Source organism: Sorex araneus, chromosome 1, assembly GCF_027595985.1.
Source record: "Sorex araneus isolate mSorAra2 chromosome 1, mSorAra2.pri, whole genome shotgun sequence".
Lineage (NCBI taxonomy): Eukaryota > Metazoa > Chordata > Mammalia > Eulipotyphla > Soricidae > Sorex > Sorex araneus.
In genome coordinates, this window is record NC_073302.1 from 339,354,126 (window position 1) to 339,381,496 (window position 27,371).

At 54.5% G+C, this 27,371-nt stretch overlaps 1 protein-coding gene across 2 annotated transcripts; it reads right to left on the reverse strand.

The window, feature by feature from the left end:
- Nucleotides 1-4,143: 4,143 nt before the first annotated feature.
- Nucleotides 4,144-25,007, reverse strand: ERLIN2 (ER lipid raft associated 2). Of its 2 annotated transcripts, none has more exons than XM_055136629.1 (12): nt 24,937-25,007; nt 23,683-23,803; nt 22,129-22,210; nt 20,961-21,007; nt 18,864-18,925; nt 18,649-18,774; nt 12,426-12,499; nt 12,240-12,298; nt 11,796-11,887; nt 10,984-11,073; nt 8,505-8,584; nt 4,144-7,841 (listed from the first exon to the last, which is right to left on the reverse strand). In XM_055136629.1, the coding sequence occupies exons 2-12, from the start codon at nt 23,787-23,789 to the stop codon at nt 7,641-7,643; spliced, it is 1,020 nt and encodes a 339-aa protein (XP_054992604.1). In that variant the 5' UTR covers nt 23,790-23,803; nt 24,937-25,007; the 3' UTR covers nt 4,144-7,640. The 2 variants fall into 2 exon arrangements, with proteins under 2 accessions (XP_054992604.1, XP_054992612.1); XM_055136637.1 differs by lacking the exon at nt 24,937-25,007 and adding an exon at nt 24,753-24,919.
- Between the last annotated feature and the right edge of the window lie 2,364 nt (nt 25,008-27,371).

A 27,371-nucleotide genomic window follows, 5' to 3' on the forward strand; every position in this document is an offset into this window, starting at 1 on the left:
GTGTGACTGGCCCACCCCTAGGAACTCTGCATCAGCTTGGGGACTGGTAGAGAAGGGGTCCCTAGGCCCACCCTCAGCTCCTCTTAGCAGAAGGGATACGGATAAGGCAACTGTCACAGACCAAACAGGCTAAGCAGCTGCCGTGTGTGACGAAACACAGATGGGAGTGTACACTGCTGCCCCCTCCACCCCCTGCAAGTTTAGGGAAGCGGGTGCGAATAGCAGCCTTCGACCGGATGGGCCTGGCCCGGGAGGCTCCGTGGCCCCCATTTCCACCCGCCACAGCTCACTCCTTCACCTTCTGGAAAGAGGCAAAATTTTCTTCCTCTCACCATCATGCCAAACTCCATGTAGTCTCACATGTTCTGCTCTCAGGAAAATCGTTCGGAGAAGCAGCTACGGTCCTCACCTTTAAGGACTTCCTCTGGGGAAGTCTCCGCTCACCCTGGGACGCCTAACTAGGCCATCTCTAAGCTAGGGCAGGTTTTAGCTTTTTCAACTCTTTCCACTTTCAACCCTTTCTTTTGGCCCAAAAACGCAAAGCGCGTGAGTGCTGCCAGAAACACCTCAGGTTCATTATGTGGTTGGTTTTGAATAAATTTTCGATCATTGCATGTTCAGAAACCCTTTACTGTTGCCAACTTTAGGGTGACAGATTTAAGTTTAAGACACTAGGAACTGGTGTTGCCAAACTTTAGGAGTAACTGTGCTTGAAAAATATGTCTCTGGGCTTCATCGTTTCAACTCCTGCAAAGTGATAGAAATTGAGAACCGACCAGACGAGTCCTTCATGCTGTGACTGGAACCGGGGTTGGCAGCAGGGGTGACAGGCTGATGGGTGAGGCCAGTTAGTGATGGTGTAATGGAGGAATGGGGGAGGGAGTGGAGGGGGGAAAGGAGACGGGACATACAGAGAAAGGCCGGGTGTGTGTGGCAAGGTGGAAGGGACGTGCCCCTCGGGAAGTATCAGAAGCCACAGATGCCTCAGAGATCTGTGGGATGGTGACTCGGTACAGGCCTCGAGGGCCAGCAGAACATGTCTTCTCAGTACATGCTTTGGCACGTTACTCTGCATTTGAAGGTTCTGAGACTCAGGCAATGCACACCCCTATTTTTCTCCTGGAAAGCAGGTGATTTCCCATGGGAAATGGACTCTCCCCGAGACAGAGGGGGGGAAGCCAGGCCTGGCGGAGCCGCTCAGGAAACCTGTTCTCTGCAGAATTTTAAACTCTTTCTCATTCCTCGTGTCTGCCTTTCATTTAAAGTTTGAAAATATTTCTATAAACCCTTTTTTTCCTTTTTGGTTTTGGGCCACACCCAGCATGCTCAGGGGTTGCTCCCAGCTCTACCACTCAGCAATTACTCTTGGCGGGCTCCGGGGACCATACAGGATGCCACGGTCAGTTGGGTGGAAGGCAAACACCTTACCTGCTGTACTCTGGCTCCGGCCCCTCTACAAACATTTAATATTAAACCAGAAGCCAGTCATGGATGAGAGAAAAAAGCTGTCTTATCCCTGACAATGTCACACGTAGAGCTGCAAAGCTGATGCTGCACAATGGCCAGAGACAGCACAGTGGGTGAGGCACTGGCCGTGCACGCAGCTGACCCTGGTTCCATCCCCAGCATCATACACTGATCCCCAGGCCTGCCAAGAGTGACCCCCCTGAGTAAGTTCTGAACACAGCCCCAAACAAAAACCCCTCAATCAAAAACAACACCCCCCGCCCCCTCCCCAAAGGCTGTGTCGAACAGTGGAGTTAAGGCTATAAGGAAGATCAGCTGACTTCACTGAACCATTGACACCAGCAGGGCGTGGCGTGACAGGACCCTTTTCTACTTCCTCCACCAGCCCTTTATAGGTTCCATGGTCCCACTTGAGAGTAAGATGATTTTTTTGTTGTTTTTGCTTTTTGGGTCACACCCGGCGATGCACAGGGGTTACTCCTGGCTCTGCACTCAGGAATTACTCCTGGCGGTGCTCGGGGGACCATATGGGATGCTGGGAATCGAACCCGGGTCGGTCACATGTAAGGCAAACGCCCTCCACACTGTGCTATCACTCCAGCCCCAACGGTAAGATCATTTTTGACGGAACAAGTTCACCATGGGCTCAGGCTTGCACCTGAGTAAACAGGTTTTTTTTTTACACCAGCCCTGTCTCAAGGATTAGCCCAAAAGCTGTGAGCCACCAAACCTATACAACCTATCCAACAGTTAGAGCAGCCAGAGAACCTAGAAAAAAAACCCTGTCCCACCCCCAGCAGGAGCCTCTTGTTCGACTCAGGTCTCTTTTATGGCCCGTTCTCTAACCTTGCCCCCCTTGTACAGGTTCCCCCAAAAGCACCATGAAAGGATTTAAACTCTCAAGTCAAGGGACACTTGGGGGCACTGGCGGCATGAAACTGCATTGAGCTGAATCCTGGCTTAACTATTAAACCATGAACTTGGGGAAGTTACTCAATGTTTTCAGTTTTTCAATTCTAAGATGGGGTCAGTATCTCCTTCAGGTTACAACACGGATCAATGAAGGGAACATGCAAACACAGTGGAGAGCTCCCCCCAAACACATGGAGAAACGCTGTGAAAAAGAAGTAACTGGAGAAGGAGCCTGCTGGGTTAGGAAAGACTAGCCTGGCCTGAGCACTGCAGCCTGGGGTATAAAATGCGAGGTCCCCGGGGAGAGCCACCCTTTCAGCTTAATCTATCTCTTACTGTGCCCTTACAGAGTGACTAGGAATATTAGTAAGAAATAAGTTTAAGATGACCGTTTAGATGGCTATGGGCTAAGGAAAGCAAAGCAATCCACCTTCAGTCGGGATTCCACCCTTGGCGGATCCCCTAGCAGGATGAGCTTCTGTTCTTGAGTCTCTTCCCTGCAGGAAGGGCTCTCCCTGTTCATTGTTCGTGTAACCTTTGTGTAACTGCGCCCCAACCTGTGACACTGGAATGAAGGGGGACTGACTAGCAACCAGCCTGGCAGCCCCTGCTCCCTCCTCGCACGCTCGTCCCCATTGGCGGCTGGGGCTGGGAGGCGGCTCTTGGCCACCACACGCACCCACACTTTGAACCTGCACCCTCCCTGCTGTTCTCTCTGGCGCCCCAAGCCCACTAGTTTCTGTGGAGACATGCGTTCTCTGAAGTGTCCCGAGGGCTGCAATACTCTTCTCTCCTGCACGCGCTATCCTAGCTGCAGTCTGTTCTCCGCTGCCGTCTGACTTCCTACTCAACAGTTCTGACACTCACACGGTAGGCAGTGACTGGCGGGCGTGACTTCACTGAACCCATTCAACTCGTTTTGTACATGGAGAAATCGAAGCTGGGAGAGGTTGGTATTTATCACCAAGAAGTAGGAAAGGGATTTGAAAACTGGCCATGTAACCGCAGTAATTTTACTGCAAACTTATCTACTCAATACTAAGTTTGTATTGTTTGTGTAGTATGCTCTCAGATCAACATAGTTTGGTAGCACCATAAAAAACCTGAGAAAGGTTGAGCTTGCATGACTATGTTTCTAGTAAAAATGTAGGATGCCCAGTTAAATGTGCAATTCATATAAACAACAAATACTTTTAGTATAAGTGTCTCAGGTTGTATTTGGGACAGACATTAAAAACTGCTTATGTGAGGTTCACATTTAGCTGGGCATACTGTAGACTGAACTCAGCTGGACATCTTCTCAAAGAAACCAATCTGTTCACCAAGTTGAGATAAATTTAGAACACCACCTTTGCAGTGAGCTTGGACCATTATTACTGTTCTGTTTCCTGTTTTGGTTTTAGGCCACAATGGCTGGTGCTCAGGGCTTATTCCTGCTCTGGGCTCAGGGGCCACTCCTGGCGAAGTTTAGGGGGCTATATATGGTGCAGGGGACTGAACCCGAGTTAGCAGCATGCAGACCAAGGACCCAGTCTGCTGCCCCATTGCTCTGGTCTCTAGTGTTGTCTTTATGACTCTCTAGCATTGACCACGAGTGACGCCAGCTCACAAGGAAATCAGATACTGCCACTATGTTGGTAATAGGGCCAGATACGCTTGTGAATGTATTTTGAAGGTGATCCCAACTCAACAGGCAGGAATGTTTTATTTCTTTCTATCATCCATCCTATTTTAACTACTGCTAAAGTTTCACTCTAATAAAAGTAAATACAAAGATTCATTTTATTTAGCAAGACTGAAAACAAAACTAAGACATAAATTCATACCATAGCATTTGTTGCCCAAATGACTTCTCCAACTATCAACCCATGGCAATTAATTCAGCGCATCATTTACAGAGTGATTATTATAACAAGAATTACTTCTCTGTTACAAAGTCAAATCACTGGGGCTCTTAGAAAGCGAAGTTTGACTACTCAATCACTAGCTTACACGAAAGCAGAAATAAAAAGTAATAGAAATACAAACAAAATGATGGGCAAGTGTCTCTCCCGTAAGGAAACAGCAGGATGGAGCGGAGACACTTCTGAACAGAACCGGAGGATAGCGGAAGGTGCCGGGCACAGAGCCTCTACTGCAGAGAGGTTTCGCCCTGAACTTAAGCAAGGAAGACGGTAAATGTAAGGGTCTTACTTTCACTATCTGCTCACTGTACACAGGAAAGCCAGCACTGCTGAGACACACAGACCCAGAGAAGCCACACACGATCATGGGTGAGTCTCCCTCTTTCTTTCGGGGCCGAGCTCAAGTCTGGCCCCACAAGCACAGAGAATGTGCTACTGAGCAGTAACACAGCCCCGTTTCGTACTTAAAAAAAAAAAAATCAGTATCTTGCTAAAATTCCTCCCATGATATGTTTTTTCCTCCTTTCACTTAAGCTGATCACAGATCCCTCTAATTTTTTTTTTCAAGTCATATAAAAATCATCAACGAACTTTGGCTTCCTTGCAAGCATTCTGTCCTCAGACTAAAAAAGCGTTTTAAAACAGGACTGAATATGAATCATTTCTGCAAAGTATGAGTGAGAAACATTCAGCAAGGTGACTTTTCCTTGGAAAATCCTACAAAAACGGAATTTTATAAAGTTACCCACACGTATAAATAGCAGCCATGACTTTCCTGCCCGCGACATTGCAGGCTGTCACAGTTTACATGTTTAGAATTCAAATGTAAGATCAGAAACTGTCCGACAGACAGACAGACAGACAGACAGAAGGGCTCGTTGTCCCGGTGAAGCCAACGGCTGACTCCATGAGCTTACCCCCATGCTGGTACCGGCAGCCCCAGGGTTAAACCACAGGGCCCGCTATCTGCATTCAGGAAGCAGCAGTGACAGGGAGGGCCAGCTGAGTAGGACTTTGGGTTGGTTTCTTTTGTGTGGTCAAAGACTGACTCGTGCACAGGACATGCTGTCACAAGTTTAGACTTTCAGGTTAAAAAACCACGTGGCAGTGCTGCTCGACACACAGACACTCAGAGACAGCCTCGCTCCTTCCTCTATGGGGAAACGCGCTCTTTGTCCTGACTCAGACTCCGGGCAGATGCGCAGACAAGTCAACTGGGGACGCTGGATGGGCTGTATGGCTCCTAACAAGTACCCGGTGACACCGAGATGGAAGAGGGGTCCATTATGGTTGCAGTGGACACCCGACCCGGCTCTCAAGCTTCCTTCTGCACTATAATCCATCACATCTAGAAACTCTGGTCCCCTAAACTCTGGTCCTGCGTGTGACAAGGACCAGCGGTATGAAACCGAAGTCTCCGGAACGAGGAATGGAGAAGCAAATTTATGTCGTGAGGAATTCACATTTTGTTTCTTCCTAGGCTGGCTGAATGCTCCCCACACTCCCGGCCAACCTGGTGCTGTCAGAGGCGAGCTGTCGGAGCTGGGGCCAACAGGTGAGCCAGAGGACCGGGCCTGGCCCAAGTGTGAGGTGTGGGTCGTGCCAGAGCATCACCCCTAGTCTCAGTGAGGGAAGAGGGGTCCAGGGCCAGCTTGGAGGGGCGCTTGGAGCTAATAACAAGGCCACATTATCTTATTTTATAAAAAAGTTCTTGGGTCATAGCTGGCAATGGCGAGCGGCTGCTCTCGGGCCACACTGGTTTAGGGTCGCTCCGGGCAGTGTGCGGGAGCTGAACCCCAACCTCTTGCATGCCAAGCACACGCTCCCCAGGACAGGTCTGTGTTACACGGGCCACACCTTCCAGGCCACGGTTCACTCCTGGCTCTTGCTCAGGGTCATTCCTGGTGGTGCTTGGGGGACCATATGGGATGCTGGGGATCGAACCAGGCTGGCCACCTGCAAGGCAAGCACCCTGCCTGCTGCACTGTCGCTCTGGCCCAGTAGGGACAAATCTGAAGCCAAAGATTGTGGCAGTGAATCCCGGCACTTTGCAAGATGACTCCGGAGGGTGACCCTCACCGAGCACTAGTCCAAGAGCGGGAGTCACATAGAGTGCCCGTCCGCGTGCCCCAGCCTGCTATGCGAACGCCTTTCCTTCACGGATGTGCGCCCTCATCCCCAACCCCCCAGAGCGCCTCAGAAATATCCCCATTAGCAATGACACAAAAAACATCTGAACGGGTTTGCTGCAGTGGGTACGGACTCCGCTCTGCCTTGCCCGGCCGCTGGCCAGAACCCAGGGTCCAGTAGTGCATGCTACGTGGAGAAAACGCTTGCTTTATTTTTGGTTTCTGGCCACACCCAGAGGTAGCTATGCTCAGGGATCAGTCCCTCTGATGCTCAGCAGCGAACCATGTGCCGTGCTGAGATCAAACTGGGCGGGCCACAGCAAGGCAAGTGCCCATCTCTCTTGCCCCACGCTCCTCTGGGTGTTATACAGGGTGGGGGCTGCCCAGCACACACCATGGGCATCAGGACGAGGCAAGCCTTTGGGTGACGCAGACTTGCCACAACAATAAAGACGCGCCGTCTCCAGGACACAGGAGAAGGACCCCACTCCAGCAGCCATACGACGCCTGAGCTGTGTGTTCATATCTTCTGAATGCTGAGTGGAACCAACGGACAAGCTTGGGGGCGGGAGTGGGGGGGGGGGGGGGGGGACACACACCGAATCACAAAAGGGAGGAAAGTCTTAAAAAAGAGTTTTGTGGTGGTGACCAAACCCTGACTCCGGAAACGCAGTCAGAAACCCACCGTTCCTGAGTCGCAGGGCAAGGAGGGCTGCAGTGGGACAGCTGGTGCCCCGGCCCAGGGTTAGAGAAAGCGGCACTGAGCGGAGCCGAGTCCAAGAGCTCACGACTGCACTGAGCTCACGCGCCTGCTCACCGCTGAGGCTCACGCCTGGGCATCTCCCACCTGGAGCCAGGACAGGGCCTCGAGCCACACGGGGAGTTTGCGGAAGGGGATTCTAGTGGCCTGGCGCAACACCCAGTACTTCTCCCATGCCCCAGCACCTTCCCTACGTAAGCCAGCAGCAAAGGGCTAAAATTAGTGTCCGCCACTGAAAGGTCAAAGCCACAGATTGTGAGAGCAGTCGTGGAACCCACTTACCTGATGGAGACCCCAAATCATCAATCCCTGCCCTAGGGGACCAGATTTCAAGCCTTCTCTTCTGTTTTTGCCCCACAGTGAAGCGGAAGAGCATCAGAAAAGGTATTGTGGGAGGAAGGGGTGTCCTGGCTCGTCAGTAGAAACTAAAGGTCTCTTCAAGTGTCATCTGAGGCTGAGGAAACGTGTTCAGTTCTCTCCTGCGTCTGTCTCCAAGGGTTCGTCTTCCAAGGCGAAGCCCAGTTTGTCCGTGAGTCCCTCAAACTCCTTGCCCAGCGCGCCTGCAGAGTCCACGAACATGTTCGGGATGTCTTTGCCAAAGTAGATCTTGCTGTTGGAGGCGATGGCCTTGTACTTCATCAGCTGCAGGTACTCCGGCGTCAGCTTCAGCTGTGAGAAAGGCAGGGAAGAGGGGCTGGAGCAACAGCACAGCGGGGAGGGTGTCTGCCTCACACACAGCTGACCCGGGTTGATTCCCAGCATCCCATAGGGTCCCCCGAGCACCGCCAGGAGTGATTCCTGAGTGCAGAGTGAGGAGTAACCCCTGAGTATCACTGGATGTGACCCCCCCCCCAAAAAAAAGCAAAAAAAAAAGAAAGGAAGAAGTGACGGGCCGGAGCAATAGTACAGTGGGGAGGGTTTGCTTGCCTAGCACGCAGCCGCCCGGGTTCAATATAGTCTCCACCCCCCTCCCTCCCAGCACGCCAGGAGCAATTCCTGAGTGCAGGGCCAGGGGTAAGCCCTGAGCCTTGCCAGGTATGGCCTCAAAACAAAAACAAACAACAAGAAAGGGGAAGAACTAAGGCCTCAGGTAGACCCGGGCCAGAGCTGACTCCTGTGGCCACTGCTCTCCCGGGCCTCACAGCGCCTTTGCGGATGGCGGCAGTTCGGGGAGAGAAATACTCAGGGCCTTCCAGGAAGAGTGGGAAGAGATTTCGTGCCAAACAGAAAAACTGGACTTTCGTGAGTGCTCTAAGGAAAGGGGAGAGCCGGCCCAGCCCACACGGGGCCAGCCTCTCCGGCCAGCAGAAACCCAGACCGCCGCACCCTCACCTTATTGGCTTCAGCTATCTTCATGGCGGTGTAGCACTCAGCGTCCGCCTTGGCCTTCTCCCGGGCCAGGAAGGCCGCATCTGCGGGGGAAGGAGGCGGTGAGTGACGCCCTCGTGGGGTCAGCGGGGCCTCTCCAGACTGCCTCGGTGGCGGGGGGAGTGCGTCTGCCCGGGACCACGGGCTCCTCAGCTGTGGAATGGAAGCAGGCACTCCTCTCCCATTTCACACACTCTGAACACCAACCAACACGGAGGAGCATCGCCCTGGGTGGGGCGAGAGAGCCCCAGGTCCCGGCTGTGCCCATCTGCCCGGTGTGCCCCAGGAAGTATGCGGAAGCTCCACCCTCTGCATCAGGCCCCTCCGTCTCTCTGCCTCAACCCACTCTCTGGTGCATGCAGCCAGAGAAGGGGAAGCCAGAGTCTCACCCTAAGTCGAATACCACAAACAGGAACCCTGGCGTCTTGGCCCTCATGGCCCTGAAGGTTCTAATGAGCCGTGCTTACGCTCCCACAACCCTGAGACTTGGGTACAACGGCCCCGCTAACACCCCTGAGCTAAGACCTATGTTTCCATGTTTCAGACTTTGGGCTCAGGAGACACCCCCAGGGGGTTTCAAGTGCTCACATGTAGGAACTAGGGATCAAACCTTGGCCAGGCTCCTGCAGGGTAGCTGCCTCACCCACTGTACTATTCCTCTGGCCCTGGAGCAAACCTACTTGAAATTCTACTATGCAAGTAACACACTTCCTTCACCTGCCAAGATAGGTTTCTAGTGCCACAAAGGCAAAATTTTTGCTATTTAGTCCTTTGCCTGGAGAATGAGGGCAGCCGCCAGGTAGTGTCTATGGTGAGAAGCCCGGGAGGAAAGGTCAGTCTGTGTGGACGAGGGCTCCCTGTGCACCTTGAGCAAGACCTGGGCTTCCTGCCGTGAAGATGACTCTCGGCCTTGGCACCAGATGCTGACGAGAAGTAAAGGGTGTGTTGTGTCATTCTGCACAGGCCCCAAAGGAGCCACTGACCTCTCAAACCCTCAAGGCTTTAAAACTTAAATCCAGTTAATTCAGCGGTTTCCTGCAAGGCCTCACTGGCCTCAACTGAACCTAGCAAGTTCAGTTAAACGGGGTATTTCAGAGCAAGAAGCTGGGTGCTGATGTCTTGGTTCTCTCTCTCTTTGCTTTTTGGGACACACCTGGTGATGCTCAGGGGTCGTTCATGGCTCTGCAGCCAGGAATTTCTCCTGGTGGTACTCGGGGGTCCATAAGGGACACCAGGGATCAAACCTGGCTCAGCTGTATGCAAGGCAAATGCCCTCCCTGCTGTATTATTGCTCCGACCCCTTTTTTCTCTTTTTTAAAATTCGAGGCGATGTTGGTTGCAACAGGAGTTTTGCTTGCTTGTTTGGCTGTACTTTGTGGTGCTCAGGGCCTCTTCTAGTGGAGCTGTAGCATCATTCTTGGTGGCGCTCAGGGAAGTGTGGGGATTAACCCCAGGTCACCTGTCTGCAAAGCAGATGCCCAGTCGAGGAGCATCTTTCCAGCCCTACCAACACTGTTTTAAGTGGACAAGCTCGGGCCTCATCACAGGGCACCATCCCCAAAGGACCAATAACCATCACTGACGTGCTCTAGACCAGTGGCTCCCAGCGGGGTCTCCGGGGAAAAGCACATCAGTGGGGGCAGCCGGTGAGACAGGGGCCACTGGAAGGAGCAGAGCTTCCAGGGGCGAGGCTGGAAATACTGCACAGACCCCTTGACCTTCTGTTCCTACCCGTCACCCCAATAACTGGTTCTGTGGTCACAATTCAAGTGATTGTTTACTTAGCATTGCCTGTTCCTTTGCTTCATTCCTCGTCTTCCATGGGTGAGACCAACTGGGATTTATTTACTATCCTAGGTCCCATTTCCGTCCTAAACTTGCTTGACATAAGCACCATGGGAAGGACGGGGAGCTAGTGGGGATGCTGTGACGGCTGAGGAGAAGGACGGGATGGAAATGTGATTCAGGAAAATCAGCAAAGGAACCCCCCGTGCCGCCCCCACATGACTGGGTCCAGAGACACTCTGGGCCCGGGAGTGGGTATGAAGGCCCGCGGAGCACAGGGCGGCCTGCGATTCCCGTTTGTGTGCTCATGGGGGAGGCCGCAAGGCTGTCTCAGGGGCCCTGGACGGGGGTGTCAGTGCTGGGCATCAAGCTTTACCATCTGACTAATACCCCTAGCCCTAGCCCCAGGGCCCCCATTTTCTTTTTTGTGCCCTGCCAGGCCCTGGGCCCCTGGGCCACTTCTGGCAGTGCCAGGGGTTTTCAGGGATATTTCTAGTCACACTTAGGTGCCCATGCAGTGGGCTGGGAAAAGGCGCCGTTTTAAAGAAATGATGTTACTTTAGAAGAGCTGTGAAAGAGCCAGGAAATGCCCTTCAGCCCACCCACTGCACAAGGTGGGTGCCAAGGACGCTGAGGCACGGACTCCGCTTCCGCTCACCTTCAATTTCTGAAATCTTCTTCTCAGTCTCCTTCTCCATTACCTTCTGCCCGTAGGTGATTTCTGCCACTTGCGCCACTTTTTCTGCCTCTAAGTCATTGGAGCAGAGAAGAGCAAACTTGGAGCTGAGAGTCCCAGCGTGTGACGACAGATATATCCAAAGTCTTCCCCAAGCTTCCCGTCCCTTGCCAAGACCCTGAGCCCGGGAACAGGGTGGGCGCCGAAGGTGAGCCGCAGGCCCAGGGGCGGCACTGGCAGAGGTGCCAGGGCAGATCATGCCACAGCCTGGGCCCGAGGTGGGGGTCAATCCTTCGGCAACAGTGAGGGGCGAGCCTGGGGTCCCGAGTCACAAGATCTCCCCCCGAGGGAGAGCTAACGAAGTAATGTCTAAAGAGCCTCTTCTGTCACTTCACCCGAGGAAGCAGAACCTCCCAGAACCACCCAGGATTGGAGCCCCATCCTGCTCCCCTACCCAGACCCCTCTGCTCACCACTGACCCCGGGCATGCTACTGACCCCTGCTAGGCGTCCTCCCAGAAAAACAAGGTCAAGGGGAGTGCCTATGACCATGACTGAGCTAGTTCACGTGTGCAAGTTCAGAAAAGCCCCTGGCGCGGGTCAGGTGCCCGGCAGTGGGGGGCATTAGCACTACAGAGGACTGAGAAGAGCTCTTTCACTTCAGAGCTGGGACTCCAGTCGGCCAACCCCTGGCCACAACCTGCCCAGTCCAGCAGGCGTCTGGGAGAGACTCAGGCCTCCTGCCCCTTCCCGCCGCCCAGCCTGCCCCGCCACAGCCCCGGACCACACTCCGACCGATGAGGGCTTTCTTCCGCTCCGTCTCGGCCTCCTTCTCCACCACCTTCTGCTTCTGTGCTGCAATGAGCAGCTTCGTCTTCTCGCTCTCCCTGCAGGGCAAAGAGGTGAGCAGCTGAGTGGCCAGCTGGGGGCGCCCTGCAGAAGCTCAGGGTCCACTGGGCCAATGACCGAGTTTCTCTCGCCTTCCAGAAGACCGGTCAGCCTTCGGGCAAATGCTGACTGTCCGCTTTCCTCTCCCTGAAGGCTAGTAGGTGAGCAATAAATCCACTTTGGTAAAAGGAGCCTGCCCACGAGTCCTCTCCAGGGCGAGCTACAAAGCACAGACAAGGCATCCCGGCCCCTTCAAAAGCATCAGGCATGGCAGGGTTCCCAATCAGGGGGCAGTGGGCTGAGGCTGGGCCCCAGCTGACGGTGCCTCTGGGGGGCGGGAGGGGTACTCACATCAGCTCATAATTCCTGCGGATCGCCTCCGGGATATTGGGTTTTGTCACTCGCACGGCCTGGAGAGGGAGTTGAAGAGCACTGACGGGAAGGCGGGTGGTCGGGGCCCGAGTGGTGCCCAGCAGCCCAGCCAAAACCACCTCTAATGAGCGGATGCGACTCCCAGGCAGCGGTGCTGACGCTTACCTGGATGACAAGCCCCGGAGCCATGGAGGTCAGGTCCTGCTGCAAGGCCAGTTTCAGATTCTCGTCGATCTGATCTGAAAGCAGGGAAGGCCGCAGAGGCAGCGTCACCCCGGGCTATGTGTGCTCGGGAGTCGCTCCCACACGGAGGCAAGAGCTCCCCAGAATCCTCTGGGTGCCGGCACCCCTCCCCAGCAGGGCGGCAAGCGCCGGGGAGAGGGTGGGCGAGAACTCCAGCTGAGAACGCAGCTGACCGGCAAAGGGTCTTCCCAAGGCAGGAGCTCGGGCCCGGGTGGAAAGAACCAGGGTGCAGCAGGCCCCCCTCCGCCCCTCCGCTGCAAAGGACGCCAGACGTGCCCTACACAGGACCCAGCTTTAAAAGGGCAATTTTGGGGTCAGAGTGATAGTACAGCGGGTAGGGCGTTTGCCTTGCATGCGCTTGACCTGGGTTCGACCCCCAACATCCAACATGGTCCCCCCCAAGCACTGCCAGGAGTAATTCCTGAGTGCAGAGCCAGGAGTAACCCCTGAACATCGCTTTTTTGTGACCCAAGAAGAAAAAACAACAACAACAAAAACATAAAAAGGACAATTCTGACCCTGTTTTCTTTTTGGGGGCCACACCTGGTGGTGCTCAGGGCTTACTCCTGATGGTGCGGGGGCCAGACCAGGGTCAGCCGGCTGCGAGGCAAACGCCCTACCCACTGTGCTATTGCTCTGGCCCCTCTGGCACATTTTTCTGTCTCTCCCTTTCTAAAGAAAAATGTATTTATTTATATAAAGTTGTTCATAATGATCTATTACATTCAGTATTCCAACACCAATCCCACCAACCTCCCCTCGAGCCTGCCCCTGTAGCAGTGTATTTGATATTGTAATCTATTTGATATTGCCCTGTTATAAACAATTCTCTAGAACATTTCTTGAGTAAGGAGGTACAGTTCTTCCTCCAGATCAGGGTTTTCCAAAGTGGGTGACAGGTCCCTGGGGGTGGGCAGGGTGCCCGAAAGTGTGTGCTGGGGTCAGAGCCTCTCACACACGGGGGAAGGGCAGCATCTTCCAGTTTGCAGCTTAAGGAAAGCGGACTTCCAGGGAAGCACCATGTGAGTCTATTTTTTCCCGAGAAGGTGGTAGGCAGCCATAAGTTAGGGCACCGATGGGTGAGAGAGTGCACAGCAGGCAAGGTGCTCGTCCTGAACGCAGTAGGCCCAGGCTCAATCCCTGGCACCCCGTGTAGTCCCCCAAGCCCCACCAGGACAGATCCCTGAGCACAGAGAAAGGAGTAAGTCCTGAGCACGACCAGCTGTGGCCCAAGACAAAACCAAGAACTTGGGACCCTCTGCCCCAGACAATAGTTGCAAAAAGTTTTCATGAGAAGTAGGGGGAGTGACTATGTGAGGTATTCTGAAAGATTCGATTTAGTAATTTTAGAACCGTCTGAAAGAAAACCTGACTCAAGGAAAGTCCCGACGAGGCTGTTGCCACTGGGAACTTCACCCAATAGAATTAAGGGAAAAGGAAAATTCATAGAGTTTGGTACAAGACCGACTTTGGGATTTTTGTGTTGGTCCCGATCCCGTTCTCTGGACCTCACTTCTGAGCCCCTTCCTGGGTGAGGGGAGGACGGGCCGAGACCCTTCCAGCTGTGGGCCCTGAGCAGCAGTGCCCAGGCTCTGCCTTCCCGCCAGGCCTGCAGACTCTTGGCCCCGCCAGCGCCACAGCAAGCTCCTGCAGGGCCCCGGGGGCACGGCACGGCGTAGGTGCTCGCCTGGCAAGCAGCGACCCTGGTGCAGTTCCTAGCACCACATGTGGGCCCTGAAGCACCACCAGGAGTGAGCCCTGAGCACCACCAGATGTGAGCCCTGAGCACCGCCAGATGTGGCTCTTAAATAAAAACAAAACAAGACAACAACAACAACAACAACAACAAAAGAACAAAAAACCCAAGAACGAGTCCAGTCACCTCAGCAGACTCGCCTCGGTCAGAGGCTGCTCTGTCACCTCAGAGTAGCAACAACTCCCCCTCTGCCCTTCACACACGCCCACCCTAGGCCCACACCTGCCCCCTCCTTTCGGGGAGGTCCTCAATCACCTGTAGCCCAACGATACACTTGCTTGTTATTCTTGGCAGGATTTTTAAAACAATACTTTCTCTGACAGCTGCATCAGGAAGCAAGGGGCTGGAAGAGTTCTACACACGTAGCGCACAGATGACAGTCTCCAGGGGAAAGAATGCGCCACAAAGGCAGCAGCCCCCACTCGACATGGGCCTAGACACCTGACACCTAGAGACACGCTTTATGTATCTAAGACAGGGTTTTTCTGGGGCTGGAGCAACAGTGCAGCAGGAAGGGCGCTTGCCATGCATGCAGCCGACCCGGGTTTGATCATCGGCATCCTACCCGGCCCCCCGAGCACTACCAAGGAGTAAGCCTGAGCATGCCAGGTGTGGGCCAAAAACCAAACAAACAACAAGTACGAAGAATGGGATATCTCCTAAAGAGAATCCTAGCCAAACCCGAACTCAGATGGCCCATCCGCCAAGCACTGAGAGTAACTGCCGTCTGCAGAGCCCCCGGCCCACATCAAGCTAAGCACCGACGGCGAACATCTGCGAGAGTGATTGTGTGTGAATGCGACGCTGACTGGCGCCACTGTCAAATACACACAAGAAGCTTTCCAGGTAGGGTTCTGAGCAAGTGCCGGGCAGTATCTTAGTAACGTAACAAAGCGTCAATGTAAGCAGCAATGACAACTAAGGAGTCATGTGATTCTCCGAGGGAGCCCGGGAGGAGCCTCTCATGTCCAGGGCCCAGGGCCAGAGACAGAAATCCGCTTTCTGGGGCCACACCCGGGAGTGTTCAAGGGTCACTCTGGCTCTGTGCTCAGGGACATGTGTGGGAACCCTGTGGACCGGGGCTGCCCGAGGGCCAAGGCTGTCCCCTCTACGCCGTCTCTCGACACCCTCCCTTCCCATCTCGCCTTTGGTTTTGCGGCCAGGCCCAGCAGAGGCTGGACCCCTCCCAGCCCAGCGCTGGGCTCAGGGCCATGGGGTGCCAGGAGCTGAGCCGGGGTCAGTAGCAGGCCAGGGCAACAGCACCCTCCCACACTGTCTCTCTGGCCCACGAGTTTCTCCTTTTCTGTATAAAAATAGATTTTTAAGCAAAACTGCTTGCTAGGAAGATTGAAATGTAAAAAGCAGTTTCAGAGTAAATACATTTTCCAGCTCTTCTATACAAGTACACAAGCTACACTCATCAAGCTAACAGGTTTCTCTCTACTAAGGAGTTTTGTAATGCGAAACAATTTCTACTTCAACTTTCTCTTTATGGAAATTCTAGAAACTTTCCTTTTTTTTCAAATGCCTTCAAATATTCATTTAGTGGCACAAGTCCTGAAATAATGACTGAGAGAAAACGCCATGTTTTGCAAGATCTTATTACTTTGAAGGAAAAAGGAAAAAAGTATCAGTAATAAGTTTACCAGATATTTCTTTAAAGTATATGGAATCCAAAACTTATCAAATAAATTTAGATTTAGTTTCCACTGCACCAGAATTAAAAGTGATTCTGATGGCTTCCTGATTTTCCTCACAGTGTGAAAGGCTGTCTGCTTAATTAGAAGCTTTGGCAACATCACTGATTCCTCCTTCTGTCTGCTCTAAGAAAAGTCTTCTCAGCACAGGACCCTCCTCTTGAAGATCCCGAGGAGAAGCCGCGTTCTGTTAGCCGACGGTCTGGGAACAGACAGGCGTGGCGCTCGCTAGGAGAGACGGAGCGCCCAGAACATGGGTACAGCCACAGACAACTCATGCTGGCCGCAGAGTCAGCCAAGCGTCTGCAAGGGCCTGGGAAAGTCTCTTAGCAAGTGCAGGAGCACGATTCTCGGTTCTGGCTGCAGGACGCAAGATGGCCTCCTGAACGCAACTCCCGAGGCCAGGGAAACAAGCAAACAAGCTGATGGAACCACACAGCTTCTGCGAGGCACAAGAAACTGTCTCTAAAATGATCTTCGGAGCCAGGCGCTGAGCCGGAGGAGCCTGTGCACGGCTGGGCTACGTGGTGGCCTGTCCCCCAAGCAGCTCAGAGAGGAGACACGGCACAGACCATCTCCAAAGGTGGCCCGTCCCCTGAGCAGCTCAGAGAGGGGACACCGCACAGACTGTCTTTAAAAATTTATAAAACTCAACAATGAAAATACGATTAAATTAAAAAATGGGCAGAAGATCAGAATAGACTTTTCTGGAAAGAAACCGATGGCCAAGAGACACATGAGCAGGTGTTCAGAGGCCGGGCGAGGGAGACAGCCCAGTGGGGAGGGCTCTCGCCCTGCACGTGCCCGACCCGGGACAATCCCCCGCACCCAGATGGTCCCGGCCCTGGCAAGAGTAACCCGTGAGCATCTCCATGTGGCCCCAAATGAACAACAAAGGACGACTCCCCCCTTGCCCCTGGGGGCCCAGAGCAGGCCCGCGGTGCCATGCCCCTGCACACGCCTGTCTCCCAGCCTGCCCGGCACCATCCCTGGCATCTGTTCTGAAGTCTCCACGGCCATTCTACTCATCACCACAGACACGGTGAACAAACACAACCACCCACGCAGGGTGGCGAGTCGCGGTGCCCTGGCATGGTGTGAGCATGGCAAGGCTCGGCTCCAGCTGGGCAGCCCACCAGCCCTGCGACTGTCTCTCCCGGACTCAGTGACCCTCACTGGGCCCAACAGTCCCCGGTATTCTGGCGCTGACCTGTCCATTCCCACTCCCTAGCTTGGCAGTGCGTCTCGGCCCCGTGTGCTCCTGTGCCTTTCCCTTAGCCACTCCGAGGACCTTTTTGTTTGGGGGCCACACCCAGTGGTGCCCAGGTTCACTCCTGGTGGTGCTCGGGGACCCTAGGGGAAGCGGGACCGAGTATGCAAGGCAAGCACCTCTCGCATTGGAGTATGGCTTGGGCCCCAGCCCCAGGGATCTCCCCCAGCCTCGCTGCTTAGGAATTTTCTTGGGGACAGTCTCATCCGTCAGTCCCTGTAGGATGACATTGGTCTGTCCTTTCTCCCTTGCCACAGGGAGCTTAGGTTTATCAGGTTACACCCATCACAGTGCTCCTGAGGCACTCCCATTCCACTGTGCTTATCTGTAAACTCCTCTCCGTGCTCTCTTCCCTAAACCGGCCCATCACCTTTCCCCCCCTAATCAGACTCTGTTAACCTGTAAGGTCAGATTCCTCAGAAATCTATGATTTTACACATCTGAGTGAACTATTTCTTTCTCCTCTCCTTATGTCTTTTGAATAATTTACTTTAAAGCAATGTCCCTTTTGTATAGACACAGGAAGACAGTTGATATTATGCTTTTGTAACTTGGGAGTATATTGTCTCCAAACAATCGACACTCCGGGGCATTTGCTTTCTCGACTTAAGTCTCAGTTGCCCTTAGTTCCTAGCACCCCAAAAGCAGTGTCCCGACGAGGGAATGAATGGACCCAGGGCAAGCTGAGAGCTACCCTGGCATAGAAATGGGCCAGGCCAAAGCGCCACAATACGCAACTATCAATGAGAGCATGGTCATAGACAAATGCTGTCATGATCCAAAAGTAACAACGAGATTAAGACCCTGCTAGGGATAGGAAAGAGTAATCTGGCCTGAGCACTGTAGTCTGAGATCGAGATGGCCCCAGGAGAGCAATCCTATGAGTTTAATGTTAAAGTATCTCTTATTGTGTCCATACAAAATGATGATTATGAATGCTTATATGTTTGTTAGACTAAGGAGAGGAGAAACACACCCATAGTTGGAATTTCAGTCTCGGGAGAGTCGTCTTGCTGGGTAAGTATCTGTCCTAGAAGAGGCATCCCCTCAGGGAAAGATTTGACCCCTACTGATTGTGGCCACATCTATGTGTAAGCCCCAACTCCTCAGATTTGGGGATTTAACTAGACTGTAAGGGGGCTGGGGAATCCAGAGGAGAAGGAGAATGAAGCAGCACGGGGGAGGGAGAAGCAGGAGAATCAGAGGAGAATGGAGATGGGAATGGAGTAAACGGCAACTGACCCCAACCAGCCTGGCCCTCGTTCCTTCCTTCGCCTGCCCGTCACCATCAGCCTCCCCAGGATGCAGGAAGCGGCGGGAGAGACAGAGCACCGCTGCCCCGTTGTGATTGCACAAGTCCCACGCCAAATGCAGAAAGCCCAGAGCGAGGCCGAGGCCCGCTGCGGCCAGAGCGGCCCTTACCGAAGAGTTCGATGTAGACCTCCTGAAGCGTGTGGACGCTGCAGAACTGGTTCAGCTCGTGGTGGATCTTGTTGAAGATGAGGGCCTTGTCGTAGTCGGCGGTGTAGTTCTTCACAATGTCATACACTGGGGGGGAGAGTGGGGGGGTGAGCGTGGTCGCTCGCTGGGAGGCTGTCCCAGACACGGGGAGGCACCAAGGACAGGGGGAGGCGCACCTGCATTCGGGACCAGGAAGTTCACCACTTCGATTCTGTCGAAGTAGATCATCACGCCGCCACTGTGGGAGGAAGTGCACACAGAGGTCACCGGCCAGCACTGAGGTCCAGTGTGGGCTCCTCGGGCCCAGCAGATGCGTAACTTGGCCGCAAAGGGGTAGCAGAGTTCATGGAGGGCGCACCAGACCCCCAAGCAGGAGATCATCATGCGTGCAGCACGCACACCTTTTTTTTTTTTTGCTTTTTGGGTCACACCTGGCGATGCTCAGGGGTTACTCCTGGCTCTGCACTCAAGAATTACTCCTGGTGGTGCTCGGGGGACCATATGGGATGCTGGGATTTGAACTCGGGTCGGCCGCATGCAAGGCAAACACCCTACCCGCTGTGCAATCACTCCAGCCTGCATGTATACACTTTTGTGAGAAGTCGCCTCCTTAAAAATATCCTCACAACAGGAAGTGAGACTTCCGGAACGCACTCAACAGCCACATACCTTTAACATCAGAGGCCTTTGGAGGAAGGCAACTGACTGCTGGCAGTGAGAGTGTGCAGGGATAGGGCACAGGCCTTGCACGTGGCTGACCTTGGTTCGATACCTGGTACCACACAGTCCCCTGAGCATCACTGGGTGTGGCCCCCCAAAAAACCAAAAAAATTTCAAACACAAAAAAATAGAAAGAATCGAACAACAGCCATGTGTCAGCACCCGTCTTTAAGAGTTAACACCTCACCTTGTAGATCAGCAGATCTGTCTTCCCCTTTCCCTTCCCCAAGCCTCAGCCGCAGTCATGCTAAGCCGTAACGCTTCAGCAAGCGCCCCAAGAGCCATGCCCCGCTCCCCAGAGTGTAACGCTGTCCCCAAACTGAGTAAAATTAGCATAATTCCCTAATGATCCAATCCCCAGACCTATTTAAATTTCCCCAGTTGTTCTTGTTTTAGAACTGAATGCCCTCCAAAGCCCATGTCCAAACTTCCCCAACGTAACTGCGTCTGGAAACAGCCTTGAAGAACAGTCAAGGGAACACAAAACAACATATTATTTTAGTTTGGGGGCTGTACCTAGTGGTGCTCAGGGCTTACTCCTGGAGGTGCTCAGGGGACCCTAGGGGAAGCCGGATCAGCAGGCAAGCGCCCCATAAAGGTGAGACGGAAGCAGGCTCAGGTGGGAGCTGGATCTGACTGCACAGGGAAAAGGAGAGACGAGAGAGTCTGCTCTCTCCAGGAACAGAGCGGCCCCAGGGACAGGGGAGGCGGCACCTGGCACCTGCAGGGCTGATTATGGACAGAGTTTTGGACTTTGTGAGACACAAAGTTGCCACAGTGAAAGGTCTTCAAGGTGCAGGGAGCCAATGTAGAAACAGAGTGCAGCATGATTGGCTGCGGCAGCTCTCGGGCCCTTTCTCCTCCAAGCTCAGGGCTGACTCCTGCCTCTGCACTCAGGGGTCTCCTGGCAGGGCTTGCGGGGACCGAACCGAGCGGGCCGTGCAAGGCAAGTAGCCTACCCACTGTACCAAGTCTCACCCGGTTGCACCTCTTGAGTTAAAAAGGAGCCGTGGAAAAAAAGGGGAGAAGGATGCAGCAGGCCTGAGTGGGCCCCTGTGGGGGTGCGGCAGCCGTCAGCCCTCACTCCTGTAGGCCTCTGCAGCCTCCACGCCCAGCGACCCCGACACAGGTCAGGCAGCCCACGGGGCCCCGATTCTGGTCTGGTGAGGTCCTCTTCTTCATCTGGCCCCATGGGGACCCTGGGCCTTCCAGCTGGCTACTTCAGTGGACCATGGACTCCCACCCCTAGGCCTGCCTTCAGCCCCACTCCTTCAGTGGGGCTGAAGTCCTCCTCTATGTCACCCTCTGCCAAGCAGGGGTGGGGCTCCCCTGACGGGAAACGCCAAGTCTTCTCGGCGTGCCACTCCAGGTCCGCCCAGACCGGTTTGGTCCTGGGAGCGCTCTCTCTTGCACGGCCTCATTTGGGACCTGCAGGGCAGGGAACCTGGTGAAAGCACCCGAGTGTCTCCCTCTCACTGCCTTTCTGTGAGGGAGGCTGGCCAGAGCACCCTTCCCTTTAGGGAGGCTGCACAGCCTTACTCCGAGCACCTTACCTAGTCCCACAAGGCACATTCTTCACTTCATCCGTCTGCAGTGTGGTCTGGAAATAAAGGAGACAGTCTGTCACATGGGCAGCGACCCGCAAAGTGACTTTTTCTTTTTTTTTTTTTTTTTTTTTTTTGCTTTTTGGGTCACACCCGGCGATGCACAGGGGTTACTCCTGGTTCTACACTCAGGAATTACTCCTGGCGGTGCTCAGGGGACCATATGGGACGCTGGGATTCGAACCCGAGTCGGCCGCGTGCAAGGCAAACGCCCTACCCGCTGTGCTATCGCTCCAGCCCCGCAAAGTGACTTTTTCAAACCCCCAATGAACCTGCGCATGGATACATGCTTTGGGGTGGTGACATACGCCTTTGTTAAACCCACCGCGTCATGCAGAGATGCCCACCCTGCCTCACTGGCGCCAAAGCAGCCTGTGAAGAGGCTGAGCGAAGGCCGCTGCAGCCCTGCACCGCCGAGCCCTGAGCTGCAACTGACTCAGCCTGTCGCAGCCTCCAGCACTGGCCCGGCCCTTTCTCGGGACAGCTAGGAGGCTCCACCAAGACACTGTGCGTGAAGGCACCATCAGTGCAGTAATGCAGGAGAGGAATAGTGGAGGAGGAAGCCCTGGAGAAGTCACTCTCCAAACCTCGCTCCCGTCTAGCCAGACTCCCCAAGGCTGGTCTGAGTCAGCCCGGCTTCGCATCTGTCTCCACGGACCCGACTCCTCCATACATGTCACTTGCCCTTGCCAAGGCCAACCTTCCTCTACCCACCCCAAAATTATGTTTCCCATCTCTGAAACTCAACTAAGAATCAGCAAAATTATCCTATTTTATTTCCATCTTCTATGGTAGCCTGTGGATTTTAAACACGAACAGCCAAACCTCCCCTATTCTTCCTTCTCTACGTTCAGAACACATTCTTCTCTGGCCTGTCTCGAAGTGAAGAAATTTCTCCCAGCTGGGGCTGCTGGGCCAAGGCAAAGACCCCATTCAACGACCTCAACAATCCGGGGAAGCGTCAAGGTAGCCACAGAGCCTGCTCTTTATAGGAGCTGTCCGTAAGGATACAAAAGATCAGTCTGCCTTACACCACTCCCTAAAAGGGCACCACACTCCTCCCATGCCAGCCAACACCCCACGTCGACACTCAGCCACACAGGCCAGCCCGGTGTACCTGCACAGACTTATACGAGGTGATGAAAGGGAGCATGAGGTGGAAACCGGGGCCGCTGGTGGAGGTCAGCAGAGCACCGCCTCTGTGGGAGGGAGAGAGAGGGTGGTTAGGAAGGCGAGCTCCGACAGCAGTCCTGCTCGGGCCCACTGGCCCGCAGCGATGTGTGCCACAGCTCTGGCCACCGACCCTTCCCTCCCAGCCGGACCCTAACATTTGAGGAAGCATGAGGGGGTACACAAAACCACCAGTCATGCTTCTGCAGCAAGAAAGCTAGGCAGACAGGCCAGCGGACTGAGGACAGCAGAGTCCCAGTCCGCACGGAGAGGAAGCTGCTCTACTCGGCCACATCCCCCGAGCTTGCAGCAACCCCCTACTGGCAGTAATACGGTTACCAATTAATTGCACTAATGCTGGCATCCAGGGACAGGGACAGGCAAAGGAATCCTTTTCAGTACACCTTATAAATCATCGAGAGATCTCTTCTGGCAGTAGAAGTTACCTTTCCAATCAAGTTACATGGAAATAACAAAATTAAAAGCCTTTTGGGGGGACATATAAGCAGGTAATTGGGACAAATAACAGAGAGTAGGACACTCAAAGAGTTTTAGAACTTGTTATTGGCAACCCAGAAATACGCAGAAGTAGAACACATATATGAAAGGGTTTACATAGATTTATTTATTTTGGGATCACATTGTGCAATGCTCAGGGGTTACTCCTGGCTCTGCACTCAGGAATCACTCCTGGTAGTGTTTGGGGCACCATACAGGATTCTGGGGATGGAACTTGGGTTGGCCACATGCAAGGCAAGTGCCCTACCCTTTGTACTATCACTCTGATCTCAGATTCATACTTATAAAGTAAAAAAACTGGCTAAGCTTACTGAAAGAAAGGGAACCCAAGATTGACAAGTGTTTCTCTGTTTTAGGCACATTTTTTTAGAAAGGTGAGTAAACTGACCAAATGGTTTAAGGACTCTAAGGCTTGCTTGATTGTAATAAATCATCCGACAGCCTCTTTCATTTTTCCTGAAATGTCCGTTTTTAAGAATTAGGCCCAGATTAGAGCAGGCTCTCTTCCCAAGCTCCCACTAAGAACTGGTACGCATCAGGGTAACCTTGGGTGGGAGATAGCTCCAAAGGCTGGGACCCGTGCTGTATTCGCGAGGCCTGGTGTTGGGTTCCCAGATGGGATGGTCCACATGGAAAACAGAGCAAGAGGTAGCCCTCAGCTACCCCAGACTGGGGTGGGCCCCAGCCAGATGGAGAGCAAACCCTTGTCCCAAGGATGATTCGACTTGCTTCAGGGTTCCTGTCTGAATCTTGCTACACACTGATCAATCAACCATCCAGGGCATTAACTCGGGACGCTACTTTATGCTCAATGTCCCTGTGTATGATACGTGTGAACGTCTTCAGTTCCCTCCCCAGTGTCACTGAGAGAAGTTCAACCTGCAAGGCTCCAATCAGTGCAACACAATATCCAGCAGAATCTGCGAGCCAGGGAGCAAGAAAGGTATTTCACACGAGGGTCAGCGGCTCCCACCCGCCTTACCTGTAATAGACCCCGATATGTCCCTCTTCAATTTTGTGCACAGATGAGAAGATAGACGCACAGCAAAAACTCACAGCCACAGCCACAATTGCGCCCAACTGAGCCATTGGGAACCTGGACCCTGGGGGGAGACAGGGGGAACGTGTGCAGTCTGACACGCGAGGCAAAGTTTTCACGGGACCAACGGGACTGCCGAGAGGGTCACCCAGCCTGGCTCCCTCCATGTGGCCATGGCACAGGAGGCCGGGGCTCTAGCTGCATGGTCCTGGGGAGTGCCAACTGGGCGTGGCTCAGACATCGCCTCCACCTCCTGGAGCACGCATGCAAGGGCACTGGGGGGAGGGGACGAGTGTGGAACCCTGGCCAGGGCCACCCACAGGAAAGCAGGCCATCCTGCCTCCTTCTGGGGTCACCACGACGTGGCCAACAGCCCAGGGGGGCTGCCTGCCCGGGAACTGTTTGGTCTGGCTTGGCGTGGCCGGCTCCCCAGGCACCCCTGGGCCTGGGTCCTGTCCGTGTCCTGGCTCCCTGGGTCCATGTCCGTCTCCCCGTCGCGTCCCGTCTCCCAGTCCGTGTCCAGCTCCCCGTGTCCGTCTCCCTGGTCTGTGTCCTGTCTTCCTGGGTCCATGTCCCATCTCCTCGGGTCCCGTCCCCGTGTCTCGTCTCCCCATATGTGTCCTGTCTCCCCGGGTCCATGTCCCATCTCCCCGTCCGTGTTCCGTCTCCCTGGGGCCGTGTCCCATCTCCCCGTCTGTGTCTAGCTCCCGGTCCATGTCCCGGTTCCCTGGGTCCGTGTCCGTCTCCCTGTCAGTGTCCCCGCCCCCATCCCCGTCTCCCCAGGTCCGTGTCCGCATCCCCCTCCCCGGGGCTGTGTCCCTCTCCGTGTGTCCCCCTCCCCGGCCATGTGCCGGCTGCCTGTCCGTGTCCCAACTCCACGGGTCCGTGTCCCGTCTCCCCGTGTGTCCCCCTCCCCGGCCGTGTCCCAGCTCCCTGTCCGTGTCCCAACTCCCCGGCCGTGTCCCCCTCCCCGGCCGTGTCCGTGTCCCCCTGCCCGGGTCCGTGTCCCGCACCCCGTCCGTGTCCCCCTCCCGCGGCCGCGGCCCGCCGGGCGCTGCCATATGGTCGCGCCGTGCCCGGGTGTCCCCGAAGGCCGCAGCCGCGGGCTCGGACGCTCCCCGGGCCGTGCTCGCCCCCCTCCCGGGGCTCCGTCCCCGGGTGGGCCGGGGCGGCGGGGCGCGCGGCGGGGGCGCGTACCGGGCTGTCCCTCCGGGCTCTCCGTAGCCGTCGCCGCCGCCGCGCGCGCCGCCGCCCGCCACGCCCCTGCGTGCGCCGCTTCCTTCCGGCCGGCGTCTGCGTGACGCCCAGTTCACGCGAGAACACGCCGCCTCGGCCCCGCGGGCTTCGGCCGCCAGGGGGCGCTGGTGGCGGGACCCGGGGGCGCCTTCCGCGCCTTCGCTTCCGGTTCCAAGTGACGCCCTGCACAGCGGTGCCAGGCTCGGCCTTGGGCTCCTGCGTGCAAAGTGTGTGTGCAAAGCACGAACGCCCATACTTCATTTGTAGTTTTTGGGGGGAGGGGGCTTGGGGTACGGACCAAAACCAAACAGATGATGATGATGATGATGATGATGATGATGATGATGATGATGATGATGATTTTACTATTTTATAAAAAAATTTCAGGTTTTGGTGTTTGATCCGCATCCCTGGTGGTACTGGGGTTAGTCCTGGCTGTGCTGGGGACTTGGTGGTCCCTAGGGTCAAGCCTCCATGTGAAGCATGCGGTCCAGCTCATTGAGCTCTCTCTCTGGCCCGGGTTCCCCAATTGTTTTTGTGGGCGGTGGGCCACACGGGGCTGTGCTCAGGAATCTCTCCTGGAGGTGCTGGGGGTACCGACCATATGAATGCTGGGGGTCAAATCCCAGTTGGCGCGTGTAGGCAAGTGCCCTACCCATTGTACCATTGCTTCGGCCCTGTTTTCCGTCCGTTTTACTTGGTTTTGGGCCCCACCCGAGGCCTCTCAGGGCATAGTACTGTCTCTGTGCTCAGGGGTCAGTGGCTGTGCTTGGGGGTTGGTGGGGATCCTTTGTAGAATCAGGGACCAAGCCCGAGTTGGCTACATACGCAAGACAAATGCCCCGACCCAGTGCCTGGCCCTGTTCGCCTAGTTACAGTGAACAGAGCTCATGAACCAGAATGCAACTTCCGCAAGGTTCGGGGGGTAACATGGGGACACCCTCTGCCAGCGACCCCCCTGGGTTTGAGTGCCTTCCCAGCTGCTGCAGTACACCGCTTGTGGCCTGCGTTGTCTCCTTGCCTAGAATGTAAGTTCTCTGAGGCAGCGGTGTCTGCCTTGCAGGTTTGGGGGCACTCGGGTGCTCAGGTGCTTGGGAAACACAGACTGGAGGTGGATTGGAACCACAGGAGGACCCACACTTGGGGCTGCTCTGCCCTGGCAGTTCTAACTCAGCCTCTGCATTGTATCTGCTCAAAGTGGTCCACTTCATTTACAGCCTTGGGTAAACAGGAGCGTCCTGCTCCCCTGCCTGTGCATCACGTTAGATAGGAAAACAAAAATAATAGCGTTTCCAGGCCAGCTTCTTCTCCCTCCCTGTTTTCGCCGTGTGTTGGGATATTTCGGCATTATATGCGATTACACAGGTGAGCTGACAAGACTTTATTTTTGTTTTGGGGTCTTAGGCCACACCTGGCAGTGCTCAGGGCTCTGGCAAACCCGGGTCAGCCATTTGCAATAAAAGTGCTCTACCCAGGGGCTGGAGCGATAGCACAGCGGGTAGGGCGTTTGCCTTGCACGCGGCCGACCCGGGTTCTAATCCCAGCATCCCATATGGTCCCCTGAGCACCGCCAGGGGTAATTCCTGAGTGAAGAGCCAGGAGTAACCCCTGTGCATCGCCGGGTATGACCCCCCCCCAAAAAAAAAGTGCTCTACCCACATACTTTCTCTTTGTCCCTTGCAGGATTGCAGGAGGCTGTTGTACTCACCTCCATCTCTCACTTCAACTCCCAATCTCACCTCAACACACACACACACACACACACATCCTCGACCGTCTCCTCATTGATTTTATTAGAACTTAGAACTTAGGGTTTGGTTTTTTCTTTCTTATTCCTTTGCTGCTGCTATCGCCGTGACTGGGGGTCCCTAGGCCCCTAGAACTTCAGAGTCTTTTATTTCTATGTTTAGTGATAGAACTCATCCAGGCATGCATAATAAATGTTTATTTACTAGTAGAGAGAGTGACTAAGAGAAATGGAGATGCTGGTGGGATTGATTAGCCTGAGAAACATGGCTGACTTAGCCTGAAGCGTGCCGGATTTAAATTAGTTGTCATTTAAGAATTCCCTGAGTGGACTTGCTCTCCAAGCCCGGGTTCTCCCTTGAACACCTGTCTCACTTTCTTATCTCTCTATCTCTTTGGTTGCTATTTCCACTCTGGGGAAGACGGTGTTCTCTTTTGAGCACATTCTTCTCCCTTTCTCTTTCCTCACTGTATCACTGTCACCTGTTGTTCATCGATTTGCTTGAGTGGGCACCAGTGACGTCTCCATTGTGAGACTTGTTACTGTTTTTGGCATATCGAATACACCATGAGTAGCTTGCCAGGCTCTGCCATGCAGGCGGGATACTCTCGGTAGCTTGCCGGGGTCTCCGAGAGGGGCGGAGTAATCG

Coding starts and splice junctions, on each gene's coding strand:
- ERLIN2 (XM_055136629.1), bottom strand. CDS start 23,789: ATGGCTCAGTTGGGCGCAATTGTGGCTGTGGCTGTGAGTTTTTGCTGT. Junction 21,008..22,128: donor CCTCGTATAAGTCTGTGCAG/GTACACCGGGCT, acceptor CTTTATTTCCAG/ACCACACTGCAGACGGATGA. Junction 11,888..12,239: donor CGCAGGAATTATGAGCTGAT/GTGAGTACCCCT, acceptor TTTGCCCTGCAG/GGAGAGCGAGAAGACGAAGC.